The 23,449-nt window shown below is 48.4% G+C and overlaps 1 protein-coding gene across 1 annotated transcript in view; it reads left to right on the top strand.

The window, feature by feature from the left end:
* The window catches only part of CPLANE1 (ciliogenesis and planar polarity effector complex subunit 1), a 2,360,818-nt gene that overhangs the window by 306,512 nt on the left and 2,030,857 nt on the right, over positions 1-23,449 (top strand). The window contains exon 9 of the mRNA XM_086960545.1: positions 21,545-21,727. Within this exon, the coding sequence (XP_086816671.1) occupies positions 21,545-21,727 (183 nt within the window). The remainder of the gene's footprint in view (positions 1-21,544; positions 21,728-23,449) is intronic.

Raw genomic sequence — 23,449 nt, 5'->3', positions numbered from 1 at the left:
ATTGACCATGAGCTACATTACTTTCTAGGGAAATAGTAGATACATGGGGACAGTGCAAAATAGGAGAAGATTACTGACAATGTGACTCGTGTTTCTAATGTATGATTAATGTATTCCTGATGAATCATTTAAATGAAGTGTGATAATAACCTTCCATTGGTGCGAGCACCATGACTTTGTACTGACCCTATATGATGGAGAGATCAGTAGTTCACGGATGGAAATGTATGAACACACATAGGCACCTTTTGAAAAAAATGTATCTTTCTTTTTTAAATATACCCGTTTCGGAATAATGGTAAGTATTGAACTGATGTAGCATCACCATCAAGAACACACTCTTAATAGCACAACTATCAAAGGGGCGAGGGTGCTGAGATGCATGACACACTGCATGACATTCCAATCAGCAACCAAGATTTGTTCCCTTAGAATATATTTTACTATATGAAAACGATGGCATGTCTCTGCAAATCATCGAAAACCGATTAGCATGACAGCTCACGGCTAAGAAGATAATAATAATAAAAAAATTCAAGGTCACAAGACAATTGAAAGTTGTATTTAAGACCATACAAATTAAAATAAATTAGTAATTGTCTGACCAAACTTAAGAGATTAACTTGAAGATTTGTGCATAAAATCAAACCAGTGATCAAGACACTTGTAAATAAAGTAGTGGTACTACATAAAGATTGGATTACAATAAAAATACGAACGTATATATAACAAAACACGCTTCTTAAAACGGAATCCCCTAAACAAATCCGAGGGCTGAAACAAATGAGGAAGATAAATATAAATAATTTTCTTGTTTTACAATACACCTAACATCACCGATAAATTCTCCTAAAAAATATTCCCACAACCGAATGTTCACATAATTAGACTCTATAAGATGGCGCTGAAATCGCCAAAAAGTTTTGTTTAAGAAACCCAGATGAGCACTCTGAGCCAATGAATAACGGATCGGTGACTCAGGGACCACGTGTCCCTGAACAACCAATCGGGTATGGCCGCTTGAAACACGGAAGTGTTTCTAAATAAAGACGCGGCGCATTCGAAAGGGGAAATGTCGGAGCTAACACGCTGAGCCTGAACGGGGGAACTGACGGACAGAATTGACCAAGGCGAAAGGTAAGAGGAAAGGGACAATCCCTAAGGGGATAGTGCGCTTAGGAAACGTAGTGATATTGGTTTCGAATTGAATAGGACAGATACTCTTTAGCGGGTAGACTATATCGACTGGCACCAATATAGTCAGTAATGGATAAGTGTGAGTAAAGACTATAAACGAGGGCATGTTTCTCTCAAGTCAAAGCTCAATTAGGTAATACTTAGAGAATAGTTAAGGTCATTTGACAATTATATGAATAGATAGTTAATGAATGCTTGATTAAATACAGAGAAAGAAGCAAGTTTAAGGACGGGAATTCTTACATATAACTTAAATAGAAAGTTTATAGAATAATAAGGAAAAGAAAGAAGAAAAAGTTTACTCAATACAACTGGGATCCAATTATATATACTAACAAGGATACTCAAAACTTCCTTTCAGCCAGAAACTTAAACAAAACTGTGAAGTGGATTTCAATGAACATATTATAGTGGATATCAAAACAGAAGACCCCCGTAGAACCCCTATGCGGGTTGGAATTATCACCGCATATTAAGTAAGTTACCTACTGGAAATAAACGTAAAATCAATGTTAATATGCTATTCATTGATAGAAGTGACATATATGACCTAAAACAATAACTTTATCTTACAGTTAAAAAGAAAACGGAATTGAAAATAGGTATTTATGGTTAAAATATCAATCGCACGGTACTATATGTTGTTTAATATATAACAACTATGAGCACATAATGCGTCACTATATCTTAGAAGTAAATGGCTGACACAGGGCGCAGGTTCAGGGTGTTTTGTTTTAAATACACACCAAGATGCATGACTGTCACACCACAAACTTGGATATAAAACCCACACCTTAATAAGGTTATTTAAATATCAGATCTCTCCAGATCATATGGGATCATAGACCTCTATTAGGATAAGGAGGTACATTATGTGTTAAGGAGCATCTAATCGATACTCAAATAAATGTGATTTCAAACTAAAAGATATGTGGGTACATGGATACTGTTAATGTGACACCTTGTCAAGATGTGGATCATACCTGCTCACTGAGGAGAAAGATATGTACATAATATGGCTTGTATTATATCGAATTGAATACTTGAGGTGAATTCTGCATGACAGGGGCCACATGACTGGTGCAATTCTGAACAAACAGTACAATGTATGATATAAAATATGTACAAGAAATGGCAACATATTTGTTTATTTTGAACTTCTACAGCCTTGAAAAAGTCGTTGGGTTATACTCCCGGTCACGACGAAACACGTGTCGGCTGTGTGGAGAACTTGCAACATTCAAGAATAAATTGAATACCTGTATTATCAAGGACTACGTATTGCAATTGTGTTCAACTGGTGGCAACACCTATATACTATTATACTTTGATATACGTGTGCTAAGGAGTTTGTTTCCCATAGACTTCTTCCCGCATCCCGCGTGAGAGTGCACACTCTGCACCCGATCTCCCTAGGCCTCCTGCTCCTAACCTTAGGGTTCTGTAGTGTAGTCCTAGCGATCCTGAAGCCTCTGGATCTTGTTACTTACCTGCTAGTATTTCGCATTCCACTTTTGTAGTATATGGTTTTTCGTGCCCCTCGGGCATTTGTTTAAATTGTGCAACTTAAAGTATTTTCGTAAGAGTTTTGTTGTGTGCTTAGCTCCCTGACTCATAAAGAGTTCAGGGTAGACTTGTTATAAATAAATATCCTTTTATTTTCATAACAACTTGTGTGGTGTCCTTTCACTTGGTGTTCATGGGGTATATGTGATGGTATAACAGCTGGCTTAACACGCCCTCTAGAGTTTAGCCTAAAGACTGCTCTTGTCCATGATACTAGGATATCTGGTCTATAAGGTTGACTTACAACCAATCATCAATAAGGGTCGTTTGGAATGATACAAAGTGATCACTAGAATAGTGAGCACTATATATCAGGCCAACTTCTCACAGTCTCCAGCTGTTGGGGCTCTTAACCATCTCCTATGGCTCTTGGACCCAAGAAGGCTATTCAGTACATACAGCCTCCAGATGCTAAGCTTGCATTTTCCTAGGCACCTCCTCGAAGGTTCAACACCACCACTAGTTTGTGCTGGTTCAGGGGCTGCAGGAGATAACCCAAGGCCCGTCCCTCAGGTCTGAAAGAAAAAGAGCAGAGATATAAAGTAGGTGTTGGGATGGGCTGGTCACACCATCCAGCACTTTCAAAAATAGAGCCAGCTCAATTGGCACCAGTCAGGAGGCCTCTTAGCACTGTTACATTCTCACAGCTGCTACATACAGTTGTTACCCCATAGAGACCTTCACGTCCAATCTGGCTGCAGTGTGCATAAGCATACATGCCAACATTTTAGAACAGGATCTTGGAGGATTTTGAAAAAAATGGGAGAATATATTTTTCCCTTTGATTTCTATTGAAGCAGAGGCAATTTCAATCAGGAGGCAGATGAAAATAAACCATTTTAGTCACAGAAATGGGGAGTCACCCTACCTGAAACAGACCTACAGGCATGTATGCTTAAGGTCCTTCCTGCAGCAGACCCTTGGCTTTGTCCTCATTCAAGCTATGGGAGGGTCTTGTTTCAAGTCTTGGCGAACAGTTGGAGGGCCATCATTGCCTTAAGCTTGTCTGGCCCAAAGCTAGGGCCGAGAGTTCCCAGTGCACGTTCCACAGTGCCATCATAACCCCTCTCAGACTGCTACTGTGCGCTGAACTTAACCTCCCATCCTGCCACAGCGCCGGGATCGTAACCACTCTCAAAATGCTACCGTGGGCTGAATTTCACCGCCATCCTGCCACAGCGTCAGGATCGTAACCACTCTCCGACTGCTACCTGCAGCTGAACTTCTCCTCCCATCGTGCCACAGCGTCAGGATCGTAACCACTCTCTGACTGCTACCGTGTACTGAACTTCACATCCCATCCTGACACAGCATCCGGATTGTAACCACCTCCATCCTGCCACAGTCTTGGGATCGTATCTACTCTCTGACTTCTACAGTGAACTGAACTTCACCTCCCATCCTTCCACAGCGTCAGGATGGTAACCACTCTACGACTGCTACCTGCGGCTGAACTTCGCCTCCTATCCTGCCACAGCGTCAGGATCGTAACAACCTCCATCCTGCCACAGCATCAGGATCGTAACCCCTCTCCGACTGCTACGTGGGCTGAACTTCACCTCCATCCTGCCACAGTGTTAGGATCGTAACCCCTCTCCGACTGCTACCGTGCACTGAACTTCACCACCCATCCTGCCACATTATCAGATTCATAATCACCTCCATCCTGCCACAGCGTCCGGATCGTAACCCCTCACCGACTGCTACCGTGGACTGAACTTCACCTCTCATCCCGCCACAGCGTCAGGATCGTAACAACTCTCCGACTGCTACCATGGGCTGAACTTTACCTCCCATCCTGCCACAGCGTCAGGATCGAAACCCCTCTCCGACTGCTAGCGTGGGCTGAACTTCACCTCCATCCTGCCACAGCGTCATGGATCGTAACCCCTCTCTGACTGCTACCGTGGGCTGAACTTCACCTCCATCCTGCCACAGCGTAAGGATCGTAACCCCTCTCTGACTGCTACCGCGGGCTGAACTTCACCTCCCATCCTGCCACAGCGTCAGGATCGTAACCCTTCTCCGACTGTTACGGTGGGCTGAACTTCACCTCAATCTTCCCACAGCATCAGGATCGTAACCACATCTATCCTGCCACAGCGTCAGGATTGTAACCACCTCTATCCTGCCACAACGTCAGGATCGAAGCCACTCTCTGACTGCTACCATGGGCCGAACTTCACCTCCCATCCTGCCACAGTGTTAATGTTAGTGAAACTTATAAAGCGCGCAAATACCCTGAGGTGTCTTGGCGCTAGACCAGAGTAGTACCTGCAGACAACGGAAAGACAGTGCAATTGGTTTGAGAATAGCCAGGTTTTTAATTGTTTTCTAAACGAGGAGAGGGAGTTCAACCCTCTCAAAAATGCAGGGAGTTTTGCTACACAATAGGCCGTGCTCCGGCCTCCCCAGCTAGCAGTACAGATGTTGGGTACCAGCCTTAATCTGGCATTTGTCTATCTTAACTGCCTGCCTGGGTGGTACCATGAGAATAGATGTTTTAAAGGTACCTGTCCTGCCCCATTCAATGATTTATGGGCAAGGCAGAGTGCCTTAAATTTGGAGCGTTGCACCACAGGCAACCAGTGAAGATTCTGAATCTCTTCTTTAGTCAGGACTGTAAGCACTCTCCGACTGTTACTGTGGGCTGAACTTCACCTCCCAACCGGCAACAGCGTCGAGATCGTAACCCCTCTCGGACTGCTACCATGGGCTGAACTTCACCTCCATCCTGCCACAGCGCCAGGATCGTAACCCCTCTCCGACTGCTACTGTGGGCGGAACTTCACCTCTATCCTGCCACAGTCAGGATCGTAACCCCTCTCCGACTGCTACCGTGGGCTGAACTTCACCTCCCATAGCGTCCGGATCTTAACCACCTCTATCCTGCCACAATGTCAAGATCGTAACCACTCTCTGACTGCTACCGTGGGCTGAACTTCACTTCCCACCCTGCCACAGCATCAGGATCGTAACCACCTCCATCCTGCAATAACGTCAGGATCTTAACCCCTCTCCGACTGCTACAGTGGGCTGAACTTCACCTACCATCCTGCCACAGCGTCAGGATCGTAACCACTCTCAGACTGCTACCTGCAGCTGACCTTCGCCTCCCATCCTGCCACAGCGTCAGGATCGTAACCACTCTCCGACTGCTACAGTGGACTGAACTTCACCTCTATCCTGCCACAGCTTTAGGATCGTAACCCCTCTCCGACTGCTACAGCGGGCTGAACTTCACCTCCCATCCTGCCACAGCATCAGGATCGTAACCCCTCTCCGACTGCTACCGTGTGCTGAACTTCACCTCCCATCTTGCCACAGCTTCAGGATCGTAACCATCTCTATCCTGCCACAACATCAGGATCATAACCACTCTCCAACTGCTACCATGGGCCAAACTTCACCTCCTATCCTGCCACAGTGTCAGGATCGTAAGCACTCTCCGACTGCTACTGTGGGCTGAACTTCACCTCCCAACCTGCAACAGCGTCAGGATCGTAACCCCTCTCGGACTGCTACTGTGGGCTGAACATCACCTCCCATAGCGTCCGGATCGTAACCACCTCTATCCTGCCACAATGTCAGGATCGTAACCACTCTCTGACTGCTACCGTGGGCTGAACTTCACCTCCCACCCTGCCACAGCGTCAGGATCGTAGCCACCTCCATCCTGCAACAACGTCAGGATCGTAACCACTCTCCGACTGCTACCGTGGGCTGGACTTCACCTACCATTCGGCCACAGCGTCAGGATCGTAACCACTCTCCGACTGCTACTGTGGGCTGAACTTCACCTCTGTGAGAAGTTGGCCTGATATATAATGTTCACTATTCTAGTGAGCACTTTGTATCAGTCCAAACAACCCTTATTGATGATTGGTTGTAAGTCAACCTTATAGACCAGCTATCCTAGTAGCGTGGATACGAGCAGTCTTCGGGCTAAACTCTAGAGGGCGTGTGAAGCCAGCTGTTATACCATCACATATACCCCTTGAACACCAAGTGAAAGGACACCACACAAGTGTTATGAAAATAAACAGTGTATTTATTTAGATTACAACAGCCCTGTACTCTTTATGAGGACAGGGTACTAAGCACACAACAAAACTCTTACGAAAATACTTTAAGTTGCACAATTTACACAAATGCCCGAGGGGCACGAAAAACCATATACTATGAAAGTGGAATGCGAAATTACTAGCAGGTAAGTACTGTACTAATAGGCTTTGGAATCGCTAGGACTATGTTACTGAACCTTCAGATTACTAGTAGGAGGCCTAGGGGACTCGGGTGCAGAGTGTGCACTCTCACGCGGGATGCGGGACAAAGTCTATGGGAGCTAGTAAAGACAAAGTTAGTGTTCTCGGGCGAACCCGATAAGGTAGATCGAAAACGACAGTGGATCCTGATCCTTGGATAGTGAGGCTATGCTGGGGCACCGAAATGCCGAAGTTACCTAGCCCAGGGGCTGCAGCTGCATAGGTCTCAAAAGACGTCGGGAATCCTCGTAGACGAACCAGGAGCCTGAAGAAAGAAGTTGCTGGCAGGCGACCAGTGAAGATTGTTCGAGTGATCCAAGCCTGGATCGAAGATGGATGACACCTGAAAGCAGAGGGGACCAAGTTCGTGACTACTAGCCAGTAGTCAGGTGGCACCAGGAGGGCACCGGATGATAGTCACCTCGACTAGGTGAGTGGGCGACGCTGGGCTCTGCAGTCTCACGGACCAGGAGGCGTTGTCGGCGACCAGGATGGAGGTTCGAGCTGTCCCACGATGGATGATGCTGTCGACGTCGCTGGACCCAGGATTGGGGCAACAAGTCTTGGCAAATTCAAGCCCACGCGGTGGACCTAAAATGGCGTCTGGAGTGGACCAGGAGGGTCCGGGGTGCTCCTCTTTTGGAAGGGAGCAAGGGCCAGTCTGGAGCAACCAGACCAGCAGCAGTCATGTCGTCGGGCGTCGTTAAGAAGGCCACAAGCCGGAGGGCTAGTAGCCAAACAACGCGGTGAGCAGCAAAAAGCAGAAGGGCCCCACGCAGATCGTGGAGATGCTGGGGGGCTGGACTTTGGTGCTGGAGCTGCTCAGGGTCGGGGCTTCTCGGACCCCAGAGCACTCACCAGAGGATCCCTCGGCGGTCGTGCTGGATAGAAGTCGTGCAGTTCTGATGATGGCCGGTCCCTCGAGGTCTCGTCGCACCTACGGTTCTCAGCTTAGCTGTAGAGGTAGGTAGAGGTCAGAGGTGCCAGGGAAGCCGGGTCTCGTCGTGCTGGTCGGTCGGATTCCTGAGGAAGGACGTGCAGCAAACCGCAGAGTTCTTAGATGGTGCCTGCGGATGCAGGGTGACTACTCCTTAGCCACAAGGGAGAAATCTTGAGAAGAAGTCGAGAGTTCCTTTCGTAGAAAGTAGTTTCTTGATTCAAAGATGATCTAATTTGGAAGGGTCCCCGCTCCTGCCTTTATCCTAAAGAAAGGGGTGGGTACGCGACTAGGTCCTGCCCTAGGGGTGGGACCAGGAAGGGGGGTGGTTACACCCCTCTCCCATGCCGGACTTTCCCAGGCCAGGGGCTGGTGTGCCCCTGGAACTGGTTCCAGCCGGCAGATGCGTAGTGAGCACCGGGGTGCCACTCTGCAGTCACCTTCCTGTAAAGCCCTGCCTACCCAGGATACACAAAATCCTGTCTGGGATGGTGCTAGCACCGCCCCTGACAGGAAACCCTTTGTCCAAGCTCTCCTCGCTGGAAGGACTCCCAGCAGCAGGAGGTCAGACTCGGGTCTGTGGTGGCAGCATCCATTTTGTGGAGCTGAGGCTTCAGTTAACTTTAACCGGGGTTCACAGTTACATACATGTCGTGTCCCTCTAGAAGGGTGGAATGCTAACCCCGTCGCCAGAATTGGCGAGGGGTTAGTATTCCAATTCGTATGACACCTTACTCGACATGTTTTGATAAAGCAATACCAAAGATAGCATTTAACCGCGAGGTTTATAATGCACTTAAGAGTATATGGTATGCGTTATCATTGAACAGCTATTAGGACTTTGTTCCGCAAGCTGCAGTCGGGCTCAGCTCATGCCAGAGCACCATCTCACACGATCCCATGCACTCTGCCTTCAGGATTGTTAAGGCCTGCCATAGGAGTGACTGATAGGAATCTGTGTGTCCATTTTTAGGGTTAGATATAGGTAAACTATATCTAAAGCAAAGGGTGATTACACCACCTTGCCCCAGCTGTCGTGCAGCCAGTTGTGTCAGATTTAGATGGCCAGCCAGGGGTGGCATAATACATGCTTCAGCCCCTGGTAGGCCCTGGGTACACCTATGCCCTGAGTTACAGGGTCTGATAAGGTGGCCCAGTCCCAATTGGATAATGCACCTAAGGTACGCATGTCAATTTAGTGAGAGAACAGCTAGGCTGTGGGTCTGATTGGCAGGCCCACAGCCAGAGAAAGTCGTAAACCAGTGAAACAAAAGCAAAAAATCTGGGTGGTCATAGAATTGCAGACCCTACTCCCCTACATGACCCCCCCCCCCCCCCCCCCAAACTTTGGGACAATAAACTAACCTTGACCAGGTGAGTCTTCTTGCTCTAAGTGGAAATACCTGGAGAGCCCATCTGCATTGCCATGATCAGTGCCAGGTCTATGCTCCACTGTAAAATCCATCCCCTGTAGGGAAATGGACCACCTAAGCAGTTTGGGGTTTTCAAGCTTCATCTGATTTAGCCACAAGAGGGGCTTATGGTCGGTCTGAATCTTGAAATGAGTGCCAAACAAGTATGGTCTCAGTTTCTTCAGGGCCCAAACCACAGCAAAGGCCTCCCTCTCAATAGCTGACCAATTTTTCTCTCTGGGGGTCAGCCTTCTGCTTATAAAAGCAATGGGCTGGTCTTGACCATCAAAATTCAGTTGAGATAGAACAGCTCCCACATCCAACTCAGAAGCATCTGTTTGGACAATGAATGGTTTGGAGTAGTCTGGACTCTTGAGGATAGGTGCTGTGCACATGGCCTGTTTTAGGTCATCGAATGCTTTTTGACAGCCTGCTGTCCACTGAACCTTTTTGGGCATTTTCTTACTTGTCAGTTCATTAAGTGGAGTCACAATTGATCCATAATTTCTGACAAACTTTCTGTAGTAACCAGTCAGGCCCAAGAAAGCTCGAACCTGAGTCTGGGTGGTTGGAGGAGCCCAGTCCCTGATTGACTGTATTTTGCTCTCCAGTGGCTGAACTTGGCCTCCACCTACAAGGTGGCCCAAGTATACAACCTGTGTCTGCCCTATCTGGCACTTGGTGGCCTTGATAGTGAGACCTGCTGCTTGCAGTGCCTCTAACACTTTCCTCAGGTGGACCAGGTGATCCTCCCAGGTGGAACTAAAGACAGCTATATCATCTAGATATGCTGCACAGAAGTCATCCAGCCCAGTGAGAACATGATTCACCAACCTTTGGAAGGTGGCAGGTGCATTTTTCAGACCAAAGGGCATTACCACAAATTGATAATGCCCACCAGGGGTTGAAAATGCTGTCTTGGGCTTGGCATCCTCAGCTAACCTGATTTGCCAATACCCAGCTGTCAGGTCAAATGTACTTAAGTAGTTGGCAGAAACCAATCTATCTATAAGTTCATCTGCCCTTGGTATTGGGTGGGCATCAGTCTTAGTGACTGCATTGAGACCCCTGTAGTCTACGCAGAACCTCATCTCTTTCTTACCACCCTGGGTGTGAGGTTTTGGCACTAGAACTACTGGACTAGCCCAAGGCTATCTGAGGGTTCAATGACTCCCAACTCCAACATTTTCTGCACTTCTGTTTTGATGCAGTCTCTAACATGATCAGGCTGCCTGTAGATTTTACTCTTGACTGGCAAGGTGTCACCAGTGTCAACCTCATGGGTACACCAATTGGTTTGACTGGGTTTTAGAGAGAACATATGCCTGAAGGATTGAAGAACCTGTTTGCAATCCTTCTGTTGATGTTCAGAGAGGCTGCCACAAAAGACAACACCATCTACTGACCCATCATCAGGATTCTGAGTGAGCAGGTCTGGGAGAGGGTCACTCTCTTCCTCCTGTCCCTCATCTATGGCCATGAGCAAGCTCATGTCCTTCCTGTCGACATATGCTTTGAGCCTGTTTACATGGAGCACCCTGTGGGGGCTCCTGGGAGTTCCAAGGTCCACCAGATAGGTGACCTCTCCCTTTTGCTCAAGGATTGTGTGGGGCCCAGACCATTTGTCTTTGAGTGCTGCTGGGGCCACTGGCTCCAACACCCACACCTTCTGTCCAGGCTGATAAACAGTCAGGACAGCCTTTTGGTCATGCCAAGCTTTTTGGAGTTCTTGACTGGCCTTAAGGTTTTCAGATGCCTTTTCCATATACTCAGCCATCCTGGAGCGGAGACCAAGTACATAGTCCACTATGCTGGTTGCAGGCTTTTTGAGAGGTCTCTCCCATCCTTCCTTAACCAAACACAGGGGTCCTCTCACAGGATGCCCATACAGAAGTTCAAAAGGGCTGAAGCCAACCCTCTTCTGTGGGACCTCTCTGTAAGCAAACAAAAGGCAGGGAATCAGGACATCCCATCTACGCCTGAGCTTTTCAGGTAGTCCATGAATCATCCTTTTTAGGGTCCTGTTGAACCTTTCAACAAGCCCATTGCATTGTGGATGATAGGGTGTAGTGAACTTGTAGTTGACACCACATTCCTTCCACATAGCAGTTAAGTAGCTTGACATGAGGTTTGCACCTCTGTCAGAGACAACCTCCTTAGGGAAGCCCACTCTGGAGAATACTCCAACTAGGGCTCTTGCCACAACAGGTGCTGTAGTTGTCCTAAGGGGAATAGCTTCAGATTACCTGGTGGCATGATCCACTACCACCAGTATAAACTTGTGCCCTGATGCTGTCTGGGGTTCCATTGGACCAACAATGTCAATCCCCACTCTTTCAAAGGGCACCCCCACCACAGGCATTGGTATAAGGGGGGCCTTTGTTGTGCCACCTGACTTACCACTGGCTTGGCAAGTGACACAGGAGCGACAAAACTCCTTGGTATCCTCATTCATGTTAGGCCAGTGAAAGTGTGAGACAAGCCTGTCCCAAGTCTTTGTCTGGCCTAAGTGACCTGCTAAGGGAATCTCATGGGCCAAGGTAAGAAGGAAACCTCTCTGAGACAAGGGGATAACCAGCCTCCTGGCCATGCCAGGCTTGGGGTCTCTTGACTCAGTGTACAGGAGTCCGTCCTTTCAGTATACCTTGTGGGTACCTGTGGCGTTCCCAGCAGCCTCAGCAGCAGCCTGCTGTCTGAGGGGTTCAAGGGAAGGGCAGTCTAATTGTTCCTTCCCCAGGTCTTCTCTTGAGGGTCCTCCTAAGCCAAGGAATTCAACTTGATCAAGTTCAAACTCTTTAAGCTCAGTTTCCCTCAGTTCCTGTAGGTCAGCCTCCTCTGAGACTTGATCCTCAACCTGGGGCAAGGGGGAAGGCAATGCCTTAGCCCTAATGCTCTTCTTCTTGGAAGGTGGCTGTTCCATTGTTCCAGGATCCAGCACCTGTTCAGTGGGGCATCTGCTGGCCTGTGACCTAGTCACAGCAAGCACATGTGCTGGCAAGCCTAACATCTCCATGTGAGTCCTATGCTCCACTTCTGACCATTGTGATGACTCCAAATCATTGCCCAACAAACAATCCACTGGGAGGTCTGAGCTAACTACAACCTTCTTTTGGCCATTTACCCCTCCCCAGGAGAAAGCAACAATTGCCATACTATGACTGGTAGTGACATTGCTTGCATTGGTCACCAGGAAATCTGTACCTGGCATGATCTGTCCAGGGTCCACAAAGTTAGGTGTCACCATGGTGACACTGGCACAAGTGTCCCTATAGGCCTGAGCCATTTTGCCATTTATCAAAGGTGTCTGCCTGTATTTGCCCAAAGTATTGGGACTGACATCAGGGGATATATCCACACCCCCTGTACAGACAAGGACAGCCTGAGTGAGTGTGCCAACTAAGTTGTCATACCCCTCAGAACCCAAGGTTAACCCAATTAGTCCCTTGGGAGGTGCACTACTACTGCTGGCTGTACTAGGGGGCACAGGTGCCTTAGGGGCTGCAGTAGTAGGAGTCTGCCCTCCTTTCTTGGTGCACTCACTAAACCAGTGAGTTTTACTTTTACAGTACTGGCACCACCTTTTTGACTGGCCTTCTTGAGTCTTCTTCTTCTGGGATGCCTGACCCCCACCCTCTTTGGATTGTTGGGGACCTGTCGAAGACTTCTGGTCATTTTCACCTTTAGTATCTTTACCCTTCTGGTCTGCTTTCTTCTGACCACCCTGGTTCTGGCCCTGGTTTTGCTTAACTCTTGTTCTGACCCATCTGTCTGCCTTCTTTCCCAATTCTTGGGGAGAGGTCAGATCCGAGTCAACAAGATGCTGATGCAACAACTGGTTCTGACAATTGTTTAAAATCTGTTCCCTCATGATCAGATTATACAATCCTGTGTAATCAGTAACCTTACTGCCCAGTAACCAGCCCTCCAAAGCCTTAGTGGCACAATCTACAAAATCAGACCAATCCTGAGACTGAGATTTCTGGGTATCCCTGAACAGCAACCTGTACTGCTCAGTGGTTAGGCCAAACCCATCAATCAGTGTGTTCTTCAGGACTTGGTAATTGTTAGCATCCTCAACTCTAGTAGTGAGGAGCTTATCTCTACCTTTACCTTCAAAGGAGAGCCACAAGATAGCTGCCCACTGACTCTGGGGGCACACTGTACAGTGCAGGCCCTCTCCAAAGCAGTAATCCATGTGTGGATATCATCCCCTTGTTTAAAGGGGGGCACTATCTTACTCAGGTGTCTAGTGTCTAAACTCCTGTTTTCCCTTGGGGGAACGCTGCCACCAGTGGGATTTGTCCCACTCAATTCTTGCTCTCTAGCAAAGGCAAGTCTCTCTTTGGCCAGGGCAAGTTCTTCCCTTTCAATCCTCAGATTGACTTCCCTTACTTTGGCTTCATACACTCTCCTCTGAGGGGATGTCATCCCTCTTTGAGAAGAGGCCTGAGAGCCATTGGTTCGAATGGATCTGTTAGAGCCTCTGGATAGAGATCTAACTCGTCCATTCCCAATGTTAAGCTGGCCTGAGAGGGGCCCCAGGGGTCTCCTAGTACCATTCTCATGCCTGCTTAAGTTGGCCCTAGTTAGCTGGCTAACTACTTCTTGGCCTTTGTCTGCCTCGTCCTCAGATGGCTCTAGATCCTCATCCTCCTCTTCACCTTCTGCAGAGAGATGGATAAGGTCAGGGTCACCTGAGGTTCCCTCTAGAGGAGGCATGTTCCCATCTGGATTAGAAGGGTCTGGGTTACCAGCCCTCCTGGCATCATAAGTCTCTAAGGGACCAATCAGGAATGGGATTGTGGGGTTAGACCCCTGTTTTAGTTTCCTGGAGGTACACACTTGTCTCATCTCCTGGAAGCTAGGAGCAGCATATCTGGAAGCGACCTGTGGAGGGTCCACTGACACAAGGGGAGACTCAGAGTTTCCTCCTTTGTCTGACATGCTGATTCTAGTGTGGTGTAAGTGATGCACCTACCTACACTATTTGTTTGCCTACTGATCCCTTGCTAAGAGTTGTAGCCAAGGTGTGCTAAGCCTTGAGGAGCTACAACAGCTGGTTCAGTAGAACTCAGAGTATTCTAAGCTAAGTTATATGTACCTGGAGTACTTATGTGATCTTTCACAAGATATTCTTAGGATACGTGTGGTAAAACAACAGCAAGCTCAAATTCCACCGCTGCCACCAATGTGAGAAGTTGGCCTGATATATAATGTTCAACAAAACTCTTACGAAAATACTTTAAGTTGCACAATTTACTCAAATGCCCGAGGGGTACGAAAAACCATATACTATGAAAGTGGAATGCGAAATTACTAGCAGGTAAGTACTGTACTAATAGGCTTTGGAATCGCTAGGACTACGTTAATGAACCTTCAGATTACTAGTAGGAGGCCTAGGGGACTCGGGTCCAGAGTGTGCACTCTCACGCGGGATGCGGGACAAAGTCTATGGGAGCTAGTAAAGACAAAGTTAGTGTTCTCGGGCGAACCCGATAAGGTAGATTGAAAACGACAGTGGATCCTGATCCTTGGATAGTGAGGCTATGCTGGGGCACCGAAATGCCGAAGTTACCTAGCCCAGGGGCTGCAGCTGCATAGGTCTCAAAAGACGTCGGGAATCCTCGTAGACGAACCAGGAGCCTGAAGAAAGAAGTTGCTGGCAGGCGACCAGTGAAGATTGTTCGAGTGATCCAAGCCTGGATCGAAGATGGATGACACCTGAAGGCATAGGGGACCAAGTTCGTGACTACTAGCCAGTAGTCAGGTGGCACCAGGAGGGCACCGGATGATAGTCACCTCGACTAGGTGAGTGGGCGACGCTGGGCTCTGCAGTCTCACGGACCAGGAGGCGTTGTCGGCGACCAGGATGGAGGTTCGAGCTGTCCCACGATGGATGATGCTGTCGACGTCGCTGGACCCAGGATTGGGGCAACAAGTCTTGGCAAATTCAAGCCCACGCGGTGGACCTAAAATGGCGTCTGGAGTGGACCAGGAGGGTCCGGGGTGCTCCTCTTTTGGAAGGGAGCAAGGGCCAGTCTGGAGCAACCAGACCAGCAGCAGTGATGTCGTCGGGCGTCGTTAAGAAGGCCACAAGCCGGAGGGCTAGTAGCCAAACAACGCGGTGAGCAGCAAAAAGCAGAAGGGCCCCACGCAGATCGTGGAGATGCTGGGGGGCTGGACTTTGGTGCTGGAGCTGCTCAGAGTCGGGGCTTCTCGAACCCCAGAGCACTCACCAGAGGATCCCTCGGCGGTCGTGCTGGATAGAAGTCGTGCAGTTCTGATGATGGCCGGTCCCTCGAGGTCTCGTCGCACCTACGGTTCTCAGCTTAGCTGTAGAGGTAGGTAGAGGTCAGAGGTGCCAGGGAAGCCGGGTCTCGTCGTGCTGGTCGGTCGGATTCCTGAGGAAGGACGTGCAGCAAACCGCAGAGTTCTTAGATGGTGCCTGCGGATGCAGGGTGACTACTCCTTAGCCACAAGGGAGAAATCTTGAGAAGAAGTCGAGAGTTCCTTTCGTAGAAAGTAGTTTCTTGATTCAAAGATGATCTAATTTGGAAGGGTCCCCGCTCCTGCCTTTATCCTAAAGAAAGGGGTGGGTACGCGACTAGGTCCTGCCCTAGGGGTGGGACCAGGAAGGGGGGTGGTTACACCCCTCTCCCATGCCGGACTTTCCCCAGGCCAGGGGCTGGTGTGCCCCTGGAACTGGTTCTAGCCGGCAGATGCGTAGTGAGCACTGGGGTGCCACTCTGCTTTCACCTTCCTGTAAAGCCCTGCCTACCCAGGATACACAAAACCCTGTCTGGGATGGTGCTAGCACCGCCCCTGACAGAAAACCCTTTGTCCAAGCTCTCTTTGCTGGAAGGACTCCCAGCAGCAGGAGGTCAGACTCGGGTCTGTGGTGGCAGCATCCATTTTGTGGAGCTGAAGCTTCAGTTAACTTTAACCGGGGTTCACAGTTACATACATGTTGTGTCCCTCTAGAAGGGTGGAATGCTAACCCCGTCGCCAGAATTGGCGAGGGGTTAGTATTCCAATTCGTATGACACCTTACTTGACATGTTTTGATAAAGCAATACCAAAGATAGCATTTAACCGCGAGGATTTTAATGCACTTAAGAGTATATGGTATGCGTTATCATGGAACAGCAATTAGGACTTGGTTCCGCAAGCTGCAGTCGGGCTCAGCTCATGCCAGAGCACCATCTCACACGATCCCATGCACTCTGCCTTCAGGATTGTTAAGGCCTGCCATAGGAGTGACTGATAGGAATCTGTGTGTCCATTTTTAGGGTTAGATATAGGTAAACTATATCTAAAGCAAAGGGTGATTACACCACCTTGCCCCAGCTGTCGTGCAGCCAGTTGTGTCAGATTTAGATGGCCAGCCAGGGGTGGCATAATACATGCTTCAGCCCCTGGTAGGCCCTGGGTACACCTATGCCCTGAGTTACAGGGTCTGATAAGGTGGCCCAGTCCCAATTGGATAATGCACCTAAGGTACGCATGTCAATTTAGTGAGAGAACAGCTAGGCTGTGGGTCTGATTGGCAGGCCCACAGCCAGAGAAAGTCGTAAACCAGTGAAACAAAAGCAAAAAATCTGGGTGATCATAGGATTGCAGACCCTACTCTCCTACAACCTCCATCCTGCCACAGCGTCAGGATCGTAACCCCTCTCCGACTGCTACCTGCGGCTGACCTTCGCCTCCCATCCTGCCACAACGTCAGGATCGAAACCACTCTCTGACTGCTACCATGGGCCGAGCTTCACCTCCCATCCTGCCACAGTGTTAATGTTAATGTTAGTGAAACTTATAAAGCGCGCGAATACCCTGAGGTGTCTTGGTGCTAGACCAGAGTAGTACCTGCAGACAACGGAAACACAGTGCGATTAGTTTGAGAATAGCCAGGTTTTAAATTGTTTTCTAAAGGAGGAGAGGGAGTTCAACCCTCTCAAAGATGCAGGGAGTTTTGCTACACAATAGGCCGTGCTCCGGCCTCCCCAGCTAGCAGTACGGATCTTGAGTACCAGCTTTAATCTGGCATTTGTCGATCTTAACTGCCTGCCTGGGTGGTACCATGAGAATAGATGTTTCAAAGGTACCTGTCCCGCCCCATTCAATGATTTATGGGCAAGGCAGAGTGCCTTAAATTTGGAGCGTTGCACCACAGGCAACCAGTGATGATTCCAAATCTCTTCTTTAGTCAGGATCGTAAGCACTCTCCGACTGCTACTGTGGGCTGAACTTCACCTCCTAACCTGCAACAGTGTCAGGATCGTAACCCCTCTCCGACTGCTACCATGGGCTGAACTTCACCTCCATCCTGCCACAGCGCCAGGATCGTAACCCCTCTCCGACTGCTACTGTGGGTGGAACTTCACCTCCATCCTGCCACAGCGTCAGGATCGTAACCCCTCTCTGACTGCTACCGTGGGCTTCCCGTGAGGGAAAGGGGTGTAACCACCCTCTTCCCAGGTTCCACCCTTAGGAGGGACCTAGCATGTAATCCAGCCCCTTAGTGTAGTATAAAGATAGGAGCTGTGTCTAGAGACATTAGCTTATCCTGGAAAGAAACTCTGAAACGAAACTCTTAGACCTTCGACATTCCATATCGACTGGAAGACTGAAGACATCTCCCTTGTGGTCAAGGAGTGACCACCCTGTGCAAACAGGCACCACCAGTAACTTGCCGGTTTGCTTTGTCGACGCTCCCGCTGGAACCCGAAGACTTAGCGACTCAGGAACTAGACTTCCAGACTTCTCCGACTCCGATCCACATCCACAGCAAAGCTGAGACCCGTGGCGGACACGAGAGACGTGGGACCGGACACCCTGGTCTACCTACTTTTTGCTACCTGTGCAGCTTCTGAGATACTCTCGATGTTGTGCATTGGGGTTTGAGAAGCCCCAGACCCGAGCAGCATTTGCAACGAAGCTCAGCCCTCCACACTCCACGAGTGCCGCGTGGGGCCTGCACCTGCATTTCAACTCGATGCGTCTTCCCGGTTGCTAGCCCGTTAGCTAGTTAGCCCTCCGAAGACTTCTTTGTGAAACTACACCGCTTGGCTGGTTGCTCCGGGCTTGCTTCAGCTTCCCTGCGAAGAAGGAGCTCCCCACACCTTGCTGGTCTGAACTGAAGCCAATCTTCCCATCCTGCGTGGATTGCATTTGCCAAGGCTTGTTGGGTCCAATCCGGATACCAACACCGCAGTCAACTAGATCCTTCATGGGACAGCTCGAATCCAGCTCCTGGTCATCATTGACGCCTCCTGGTCCTCGTGGCTGCAGAGACAAGCTTCACCTCTTCACCTGATTGCATCTCGACATCGCCTGGTTCCTTCCTAGTTCCTTCCTGGTCACTGGCTAGTGACCCAGGCTCTCCCCTTTGCTTTCAGGTTCTTCTCGACTCCGATCCACCCTTGGATCCACCCAGACACTTTTCTTCTGGTCGTCTGAAGCACTTTCTTGCAGCTCTCCATAGGAATCAGCGACTAAACCCGACATGAAAGAACACCTATGCACCCGGCTTCCCTGGGTGAGGTAACTCGAGTACTCTGGTGCTCCCGTGGGTGTTAACTATCCAAATGTCCTAGTTTAAAAGGGTTTTACCGTAGTCCATCCGGAAGTGTCCAAAATCTACTACTTTGTAACTTTTACATTCCCATTATAACTCTATGGTATCTGGCGTGTGTGTTTAGACACTGCACACGCCTCCTGTGGGCCTCCTACTTCCAATCCCTTGGTTGTTCAGTGTAGCCCCAGCGATTCCCTAGGCCCTAGGCCTATTCACTTTTCCTGAAGTGGCTCTTATACCACTTACTTAGTATATGGTTCGTGAGGCCCCCAGGGCAGAATTGTATTTGTGCAACTTATAGTATGCTTAATGAGTAACTTGTAACGTATCTCGAACTCTGACCTCTTAAAGAGTGCAGAGGGGTTGGGTTAGTAATAAATACATATATATTTGATATATACCTTGTGTGGTGTCCTTTCATTTGATATTCAAGGGATTATTATTGGTAAAACAGCTGGCTTCACATGCTCTCTGAAGTTTTAACCTAAGACTGCTTTGTCCATGCTACCAATAGGATAGCTGGTCTATAAGGTTGACTTTACAACCATCACCATAAGGGTTGTTTGGACTGGTGCAGGGTGCCCACTAGAATAGTGGACATCATATACCAGGCCAACTTCTCACACTTCCATCCTGCCACAGCATCAAGATCGTAACCACCTCCATCGTGCCACAGTGTCAGGATTGTAGCCACTCTCCGACTGTTACCTGCGGCTGAACTTCCCCTCCCATCCTGCCACAGCATCTGGATCGTAACCCCAGTCCGGCCCCTCAGCCACTCCCGAGGGGGTCCCAATGCAAGAGCGAGGTCACCGCGCCAGGCTCCCTCAGGGCGAAGCAAGACAGTTGGGTGGCTGAGGGGATGCCCAGGTATTCCTCACGCTGCGCAATAGGTGCAGGCAACAGCTCTCCTCTGGGTCACGGTCGCAGCAGGGGACAGCGCAGTGGAGGACTTGCCCAGATCCAGCAGCCAGGACCACCGAGTGGAAGGAGCTACAGACCCCTGCAGGTGCCCAAAGACAGATCAGGAGGAGCCAGAGGGGGCCAGCCTACAGGGCCTCATACCGCTCGATGCGTGCGGTCGAACACCCACCACCTCCGTGCCGCAGCTCCCCAGAGGCCGGGCAGTGATAGCTGATGCGGAAGTCGCAAGGGGAAACCAGAATACAACAGGCCGCAAGACTGCACCTGGAAGATAGGGCAACCGGGAAAAGGACGGTGGAGGGCCCGCTCCAGGAGCCCCGCAGGAGACGCAGGCACCACCTCCTCACCAGTCCGAGTAGTGACGGAGTCTCAGCAGGGCAGTAGGCAAAGTACCTGGGCCCTGGAGGTCGGATCCGCAGCAGAGGCGAGAGGAGCAACAGGCCCAACCACTTATAGCATTTCTCAGTGCTCAGAGCACACAAGCAGGCCAGGCGCACAGGGGTCACTCACAGGAGTCCCAGAAACCCCCTCCGGCTGGCAGGGCTCAACACTCCTCAAGTCCTCCAATTGCCGGGCCTGCGCCTCCCCTAGGCCGCCGCCCAGCGTCCAGGGCCTCCCTCTGCCACCAGCCCCCGCCGCGGCAGCCGTTACCAGGGCAACGCCGCAGGGGAGCTGGAATGCAACTGTAGGTATCACAGTCGGAAAGGGCCGCAGACCGAACAGGGCCCTCCCACGGCCACTGCCCAATCCCCAGGACCGAAGCGCCGCCACGCCCCAACCCTCCTCCAGGGCTTTTATCAGGTTGCAGACTGCAGACAGCAGGCTCAGTCCTCTTCTGATCTTTCTCAGGTCCAGTAGTGTTCTGAAGTGTGTGCCTGGAGATGTAATTTTTATGCTTGCACAAGCTAGTGGTTGAGGGAATGATCCCTGGGTTACCCTAACTAATATGGTAAAGGTTCCCTGGGGTAACCCTACCTATTTGGAGCATTTTTATGATAGCCGTAGAGTTCAGCGACAATAAACTTGAGCTATGAGGTTTGGGTGTGTGCATGCAGCAATTGTACTGTGGTAATCTCAGTGTCCTCCCACATCTGAAACTAAAATCCAGTTTTAAGCCGGTCCCTGTCAGGGCCGGACTGGGAACAGAAACCAGCCCTGACAAACTTAGGGATAACTTATTCATATTTAAAATGAAGCTTTAGTCCTGTCAAAAATTGGTAATTTTGACGGGCTGAATTTAAAACTGCACATCCAGGATGGCCCGAAGACATACTTAATGTTTCCATTGCAGTGGGTGGCACAATGAGTGCTGCAGTCCACTTGTAACATTTAATTTACATGCTCTGGGTACACTTGGAACCATATATTAGGGATGCATAGATAAAATTAAATAAACCAATCGGGTGTATACATATTTTATCGTGTATTAAGGAGGAATACATGTATTTTACCCCTAGTTAGCAGGGGTAAAGTGCACAGATTCCAGGGGAATACCATGGAAAAGATAGTAATTTCCAACACTCCAAACCAAATTTACTCTGGCGTACCTGCTGCTCGGAAATATAGTAACCTGCAGGAGTTCGATTTTTGTGTGAGTCTGCTGGAATGTGCCCTGACAGGTAAAAGGATGTCTTTACTCATAACATTGTGTTTTTCCTTCAATATTCAGGTCCTACTGGGTGAGTGATATGAGCTGGACTCCTGATTGCCTTTTCCTTGCGTGCATCTTGAAGCGAGGGGCCCTTGTCCTGTTGACTCGTATGGGGGATTTGTTGAGCCTGGTGACATCTGGCTGTTCTGTGGAATTTGGACCAGCAGAATTCATCCCTCTTCATCCCTTAATAACATACCGGTGAGAGGCCTTTTTCTCCTTCTCATTAGTATTACTTTGCCAAATAGTGCATGTTTTCTCAAAACAAAAACGAAATAAATGAGTACAAGTATGAATTGTATAGTAATCATTTCAGTCCCCAGTCTTCCAGTCCATAACCAGAAGCAATCCCCATGCTTACATCATTCATGTATTACATCATTCATGTATTGGTTCCTCTATACCATGTGTTTTCCATTTGTGTATAAATATGAGTGTGTATATATATATATTGCACCAAAACCAACTTCATCCAAACAAGAGGAGGGCACGCATTCGAAGCAGGTAAAATATGCAGCACATCTTTATTGCCAAGGGCCTCCAATGACTGCACAAAAGAGAGACGCGTTTCGTCAGAGAAACTTCCTTTGTCAATCTAGAGAACGCCATGTTGTACTCACATTTAAATATCTTAAAGTGCCAAACTTAGAAGAGCTACTTCATAATGAATGCACAGTGAATATGTCTCATTAAAGTTCATAACATGCCTGCTAATGGAAGAAAAAACAAAAATGTCCATGATTTTTGAAAATCTGCAGGTCCGCTAATACACACGTTAATTGTCCGAAATGAAAATTATGTTACTAATGAAAATAAAAATAAAAGCAACAAAGTGCAGTTCATATCCTGACATATGAAAGCACTGTAAGAATCTAACCGTTATGAACAGGTGAGACTCATTATTAAAAGTCCTCCGCGCTTTCAGTCTTATGTTGCACATAACTTTAATATTAAAAAAACACTAAACATAGCAAATATTAACAGCTTGTACGTTTCTTCTATGGGCTAATGAGTGGCTATAACCATTCCCCATGACTTAGATCCAGCCACCATCGACTATAAAGCAGACAAATCCGCAGTTCATATATATGTGTGTATATATGTGTATATATATGTATATATATATGTGTGTATATATATATATATATATGTGTGTGTATATATATATATATATATATATAATAAAACCATAGGTTTCACACCAGTTATAGTTAGGAATTAGCATTTAGAAAACCTATTAAAACATATTTATTTTTCAGAAAGACACACATTCACTGGATGGTGTCATCAGTGATGTCACTGACCATGTCATGAGTGATGTAATATGTGACGTCATCAGCAGTGCATTGCAGGCGCGCTTGTTATAGTGAGTCCAACTAACTATAACGTTGGAATTTCAATGGTTTTATGTCAGTAAAATTTCCAGCTAACTATAACTGGTGTGAAACCTATGGTTTTTTCAGTGAATTTCATAGGTTTTTTAAATGCTAATTCCTAACTATATATAGGGCCTCAGACCTATGTTTTTTTCAGTGAATTTCAAAGGTTTTTAATAGCAAATTTCTATAGCTATGAAATGTAATATTTTTTATAATGAATCCTATATTGTATATTTATGTAATACTATTTTATTTATGTATATTGTTCATGTTTTGTTTTTTTTTTGCCCTGGAGCGCTCCCGGTGCGCGTACCGGTGAGCGCACCGGTAAGCGCAGTCTTCCGGCGCGTACCGGTGAGCGCACCGGTAAGCGCAGTCTTCCGGCGCGCCCCGGTACGCGTACCGGGGAGTGTCCCGTTAGCGCTATTGCTGTGAACGAAAACATCACTGTGACGTATCACGTAGCCGCGTCCGCGTGATACGCACGGCGTAAGTGCACCCGGAAGCACACACGCGCATATGAACGCGCTATGTAAGCACCCCG

The sequence above is a fragment of the Lissotriton vulgaris genome, chromosome 3_1 (genome assembly GCF_964263255.1).
Source record: "Lissotriton vulgaris chromosome 3_1, aLisVul1.2, whole genome shotgun sequence".
NCBI classification, from domain to species: Eukaryota; Metazoa; Chordata; class Amphibia; order Caudata; family Salamandridae; genus Lissotriton; species Lissotriton vulgaris.
This window is presented reverse-complemented; position numbering and strand designations above follow the sequence as displayed.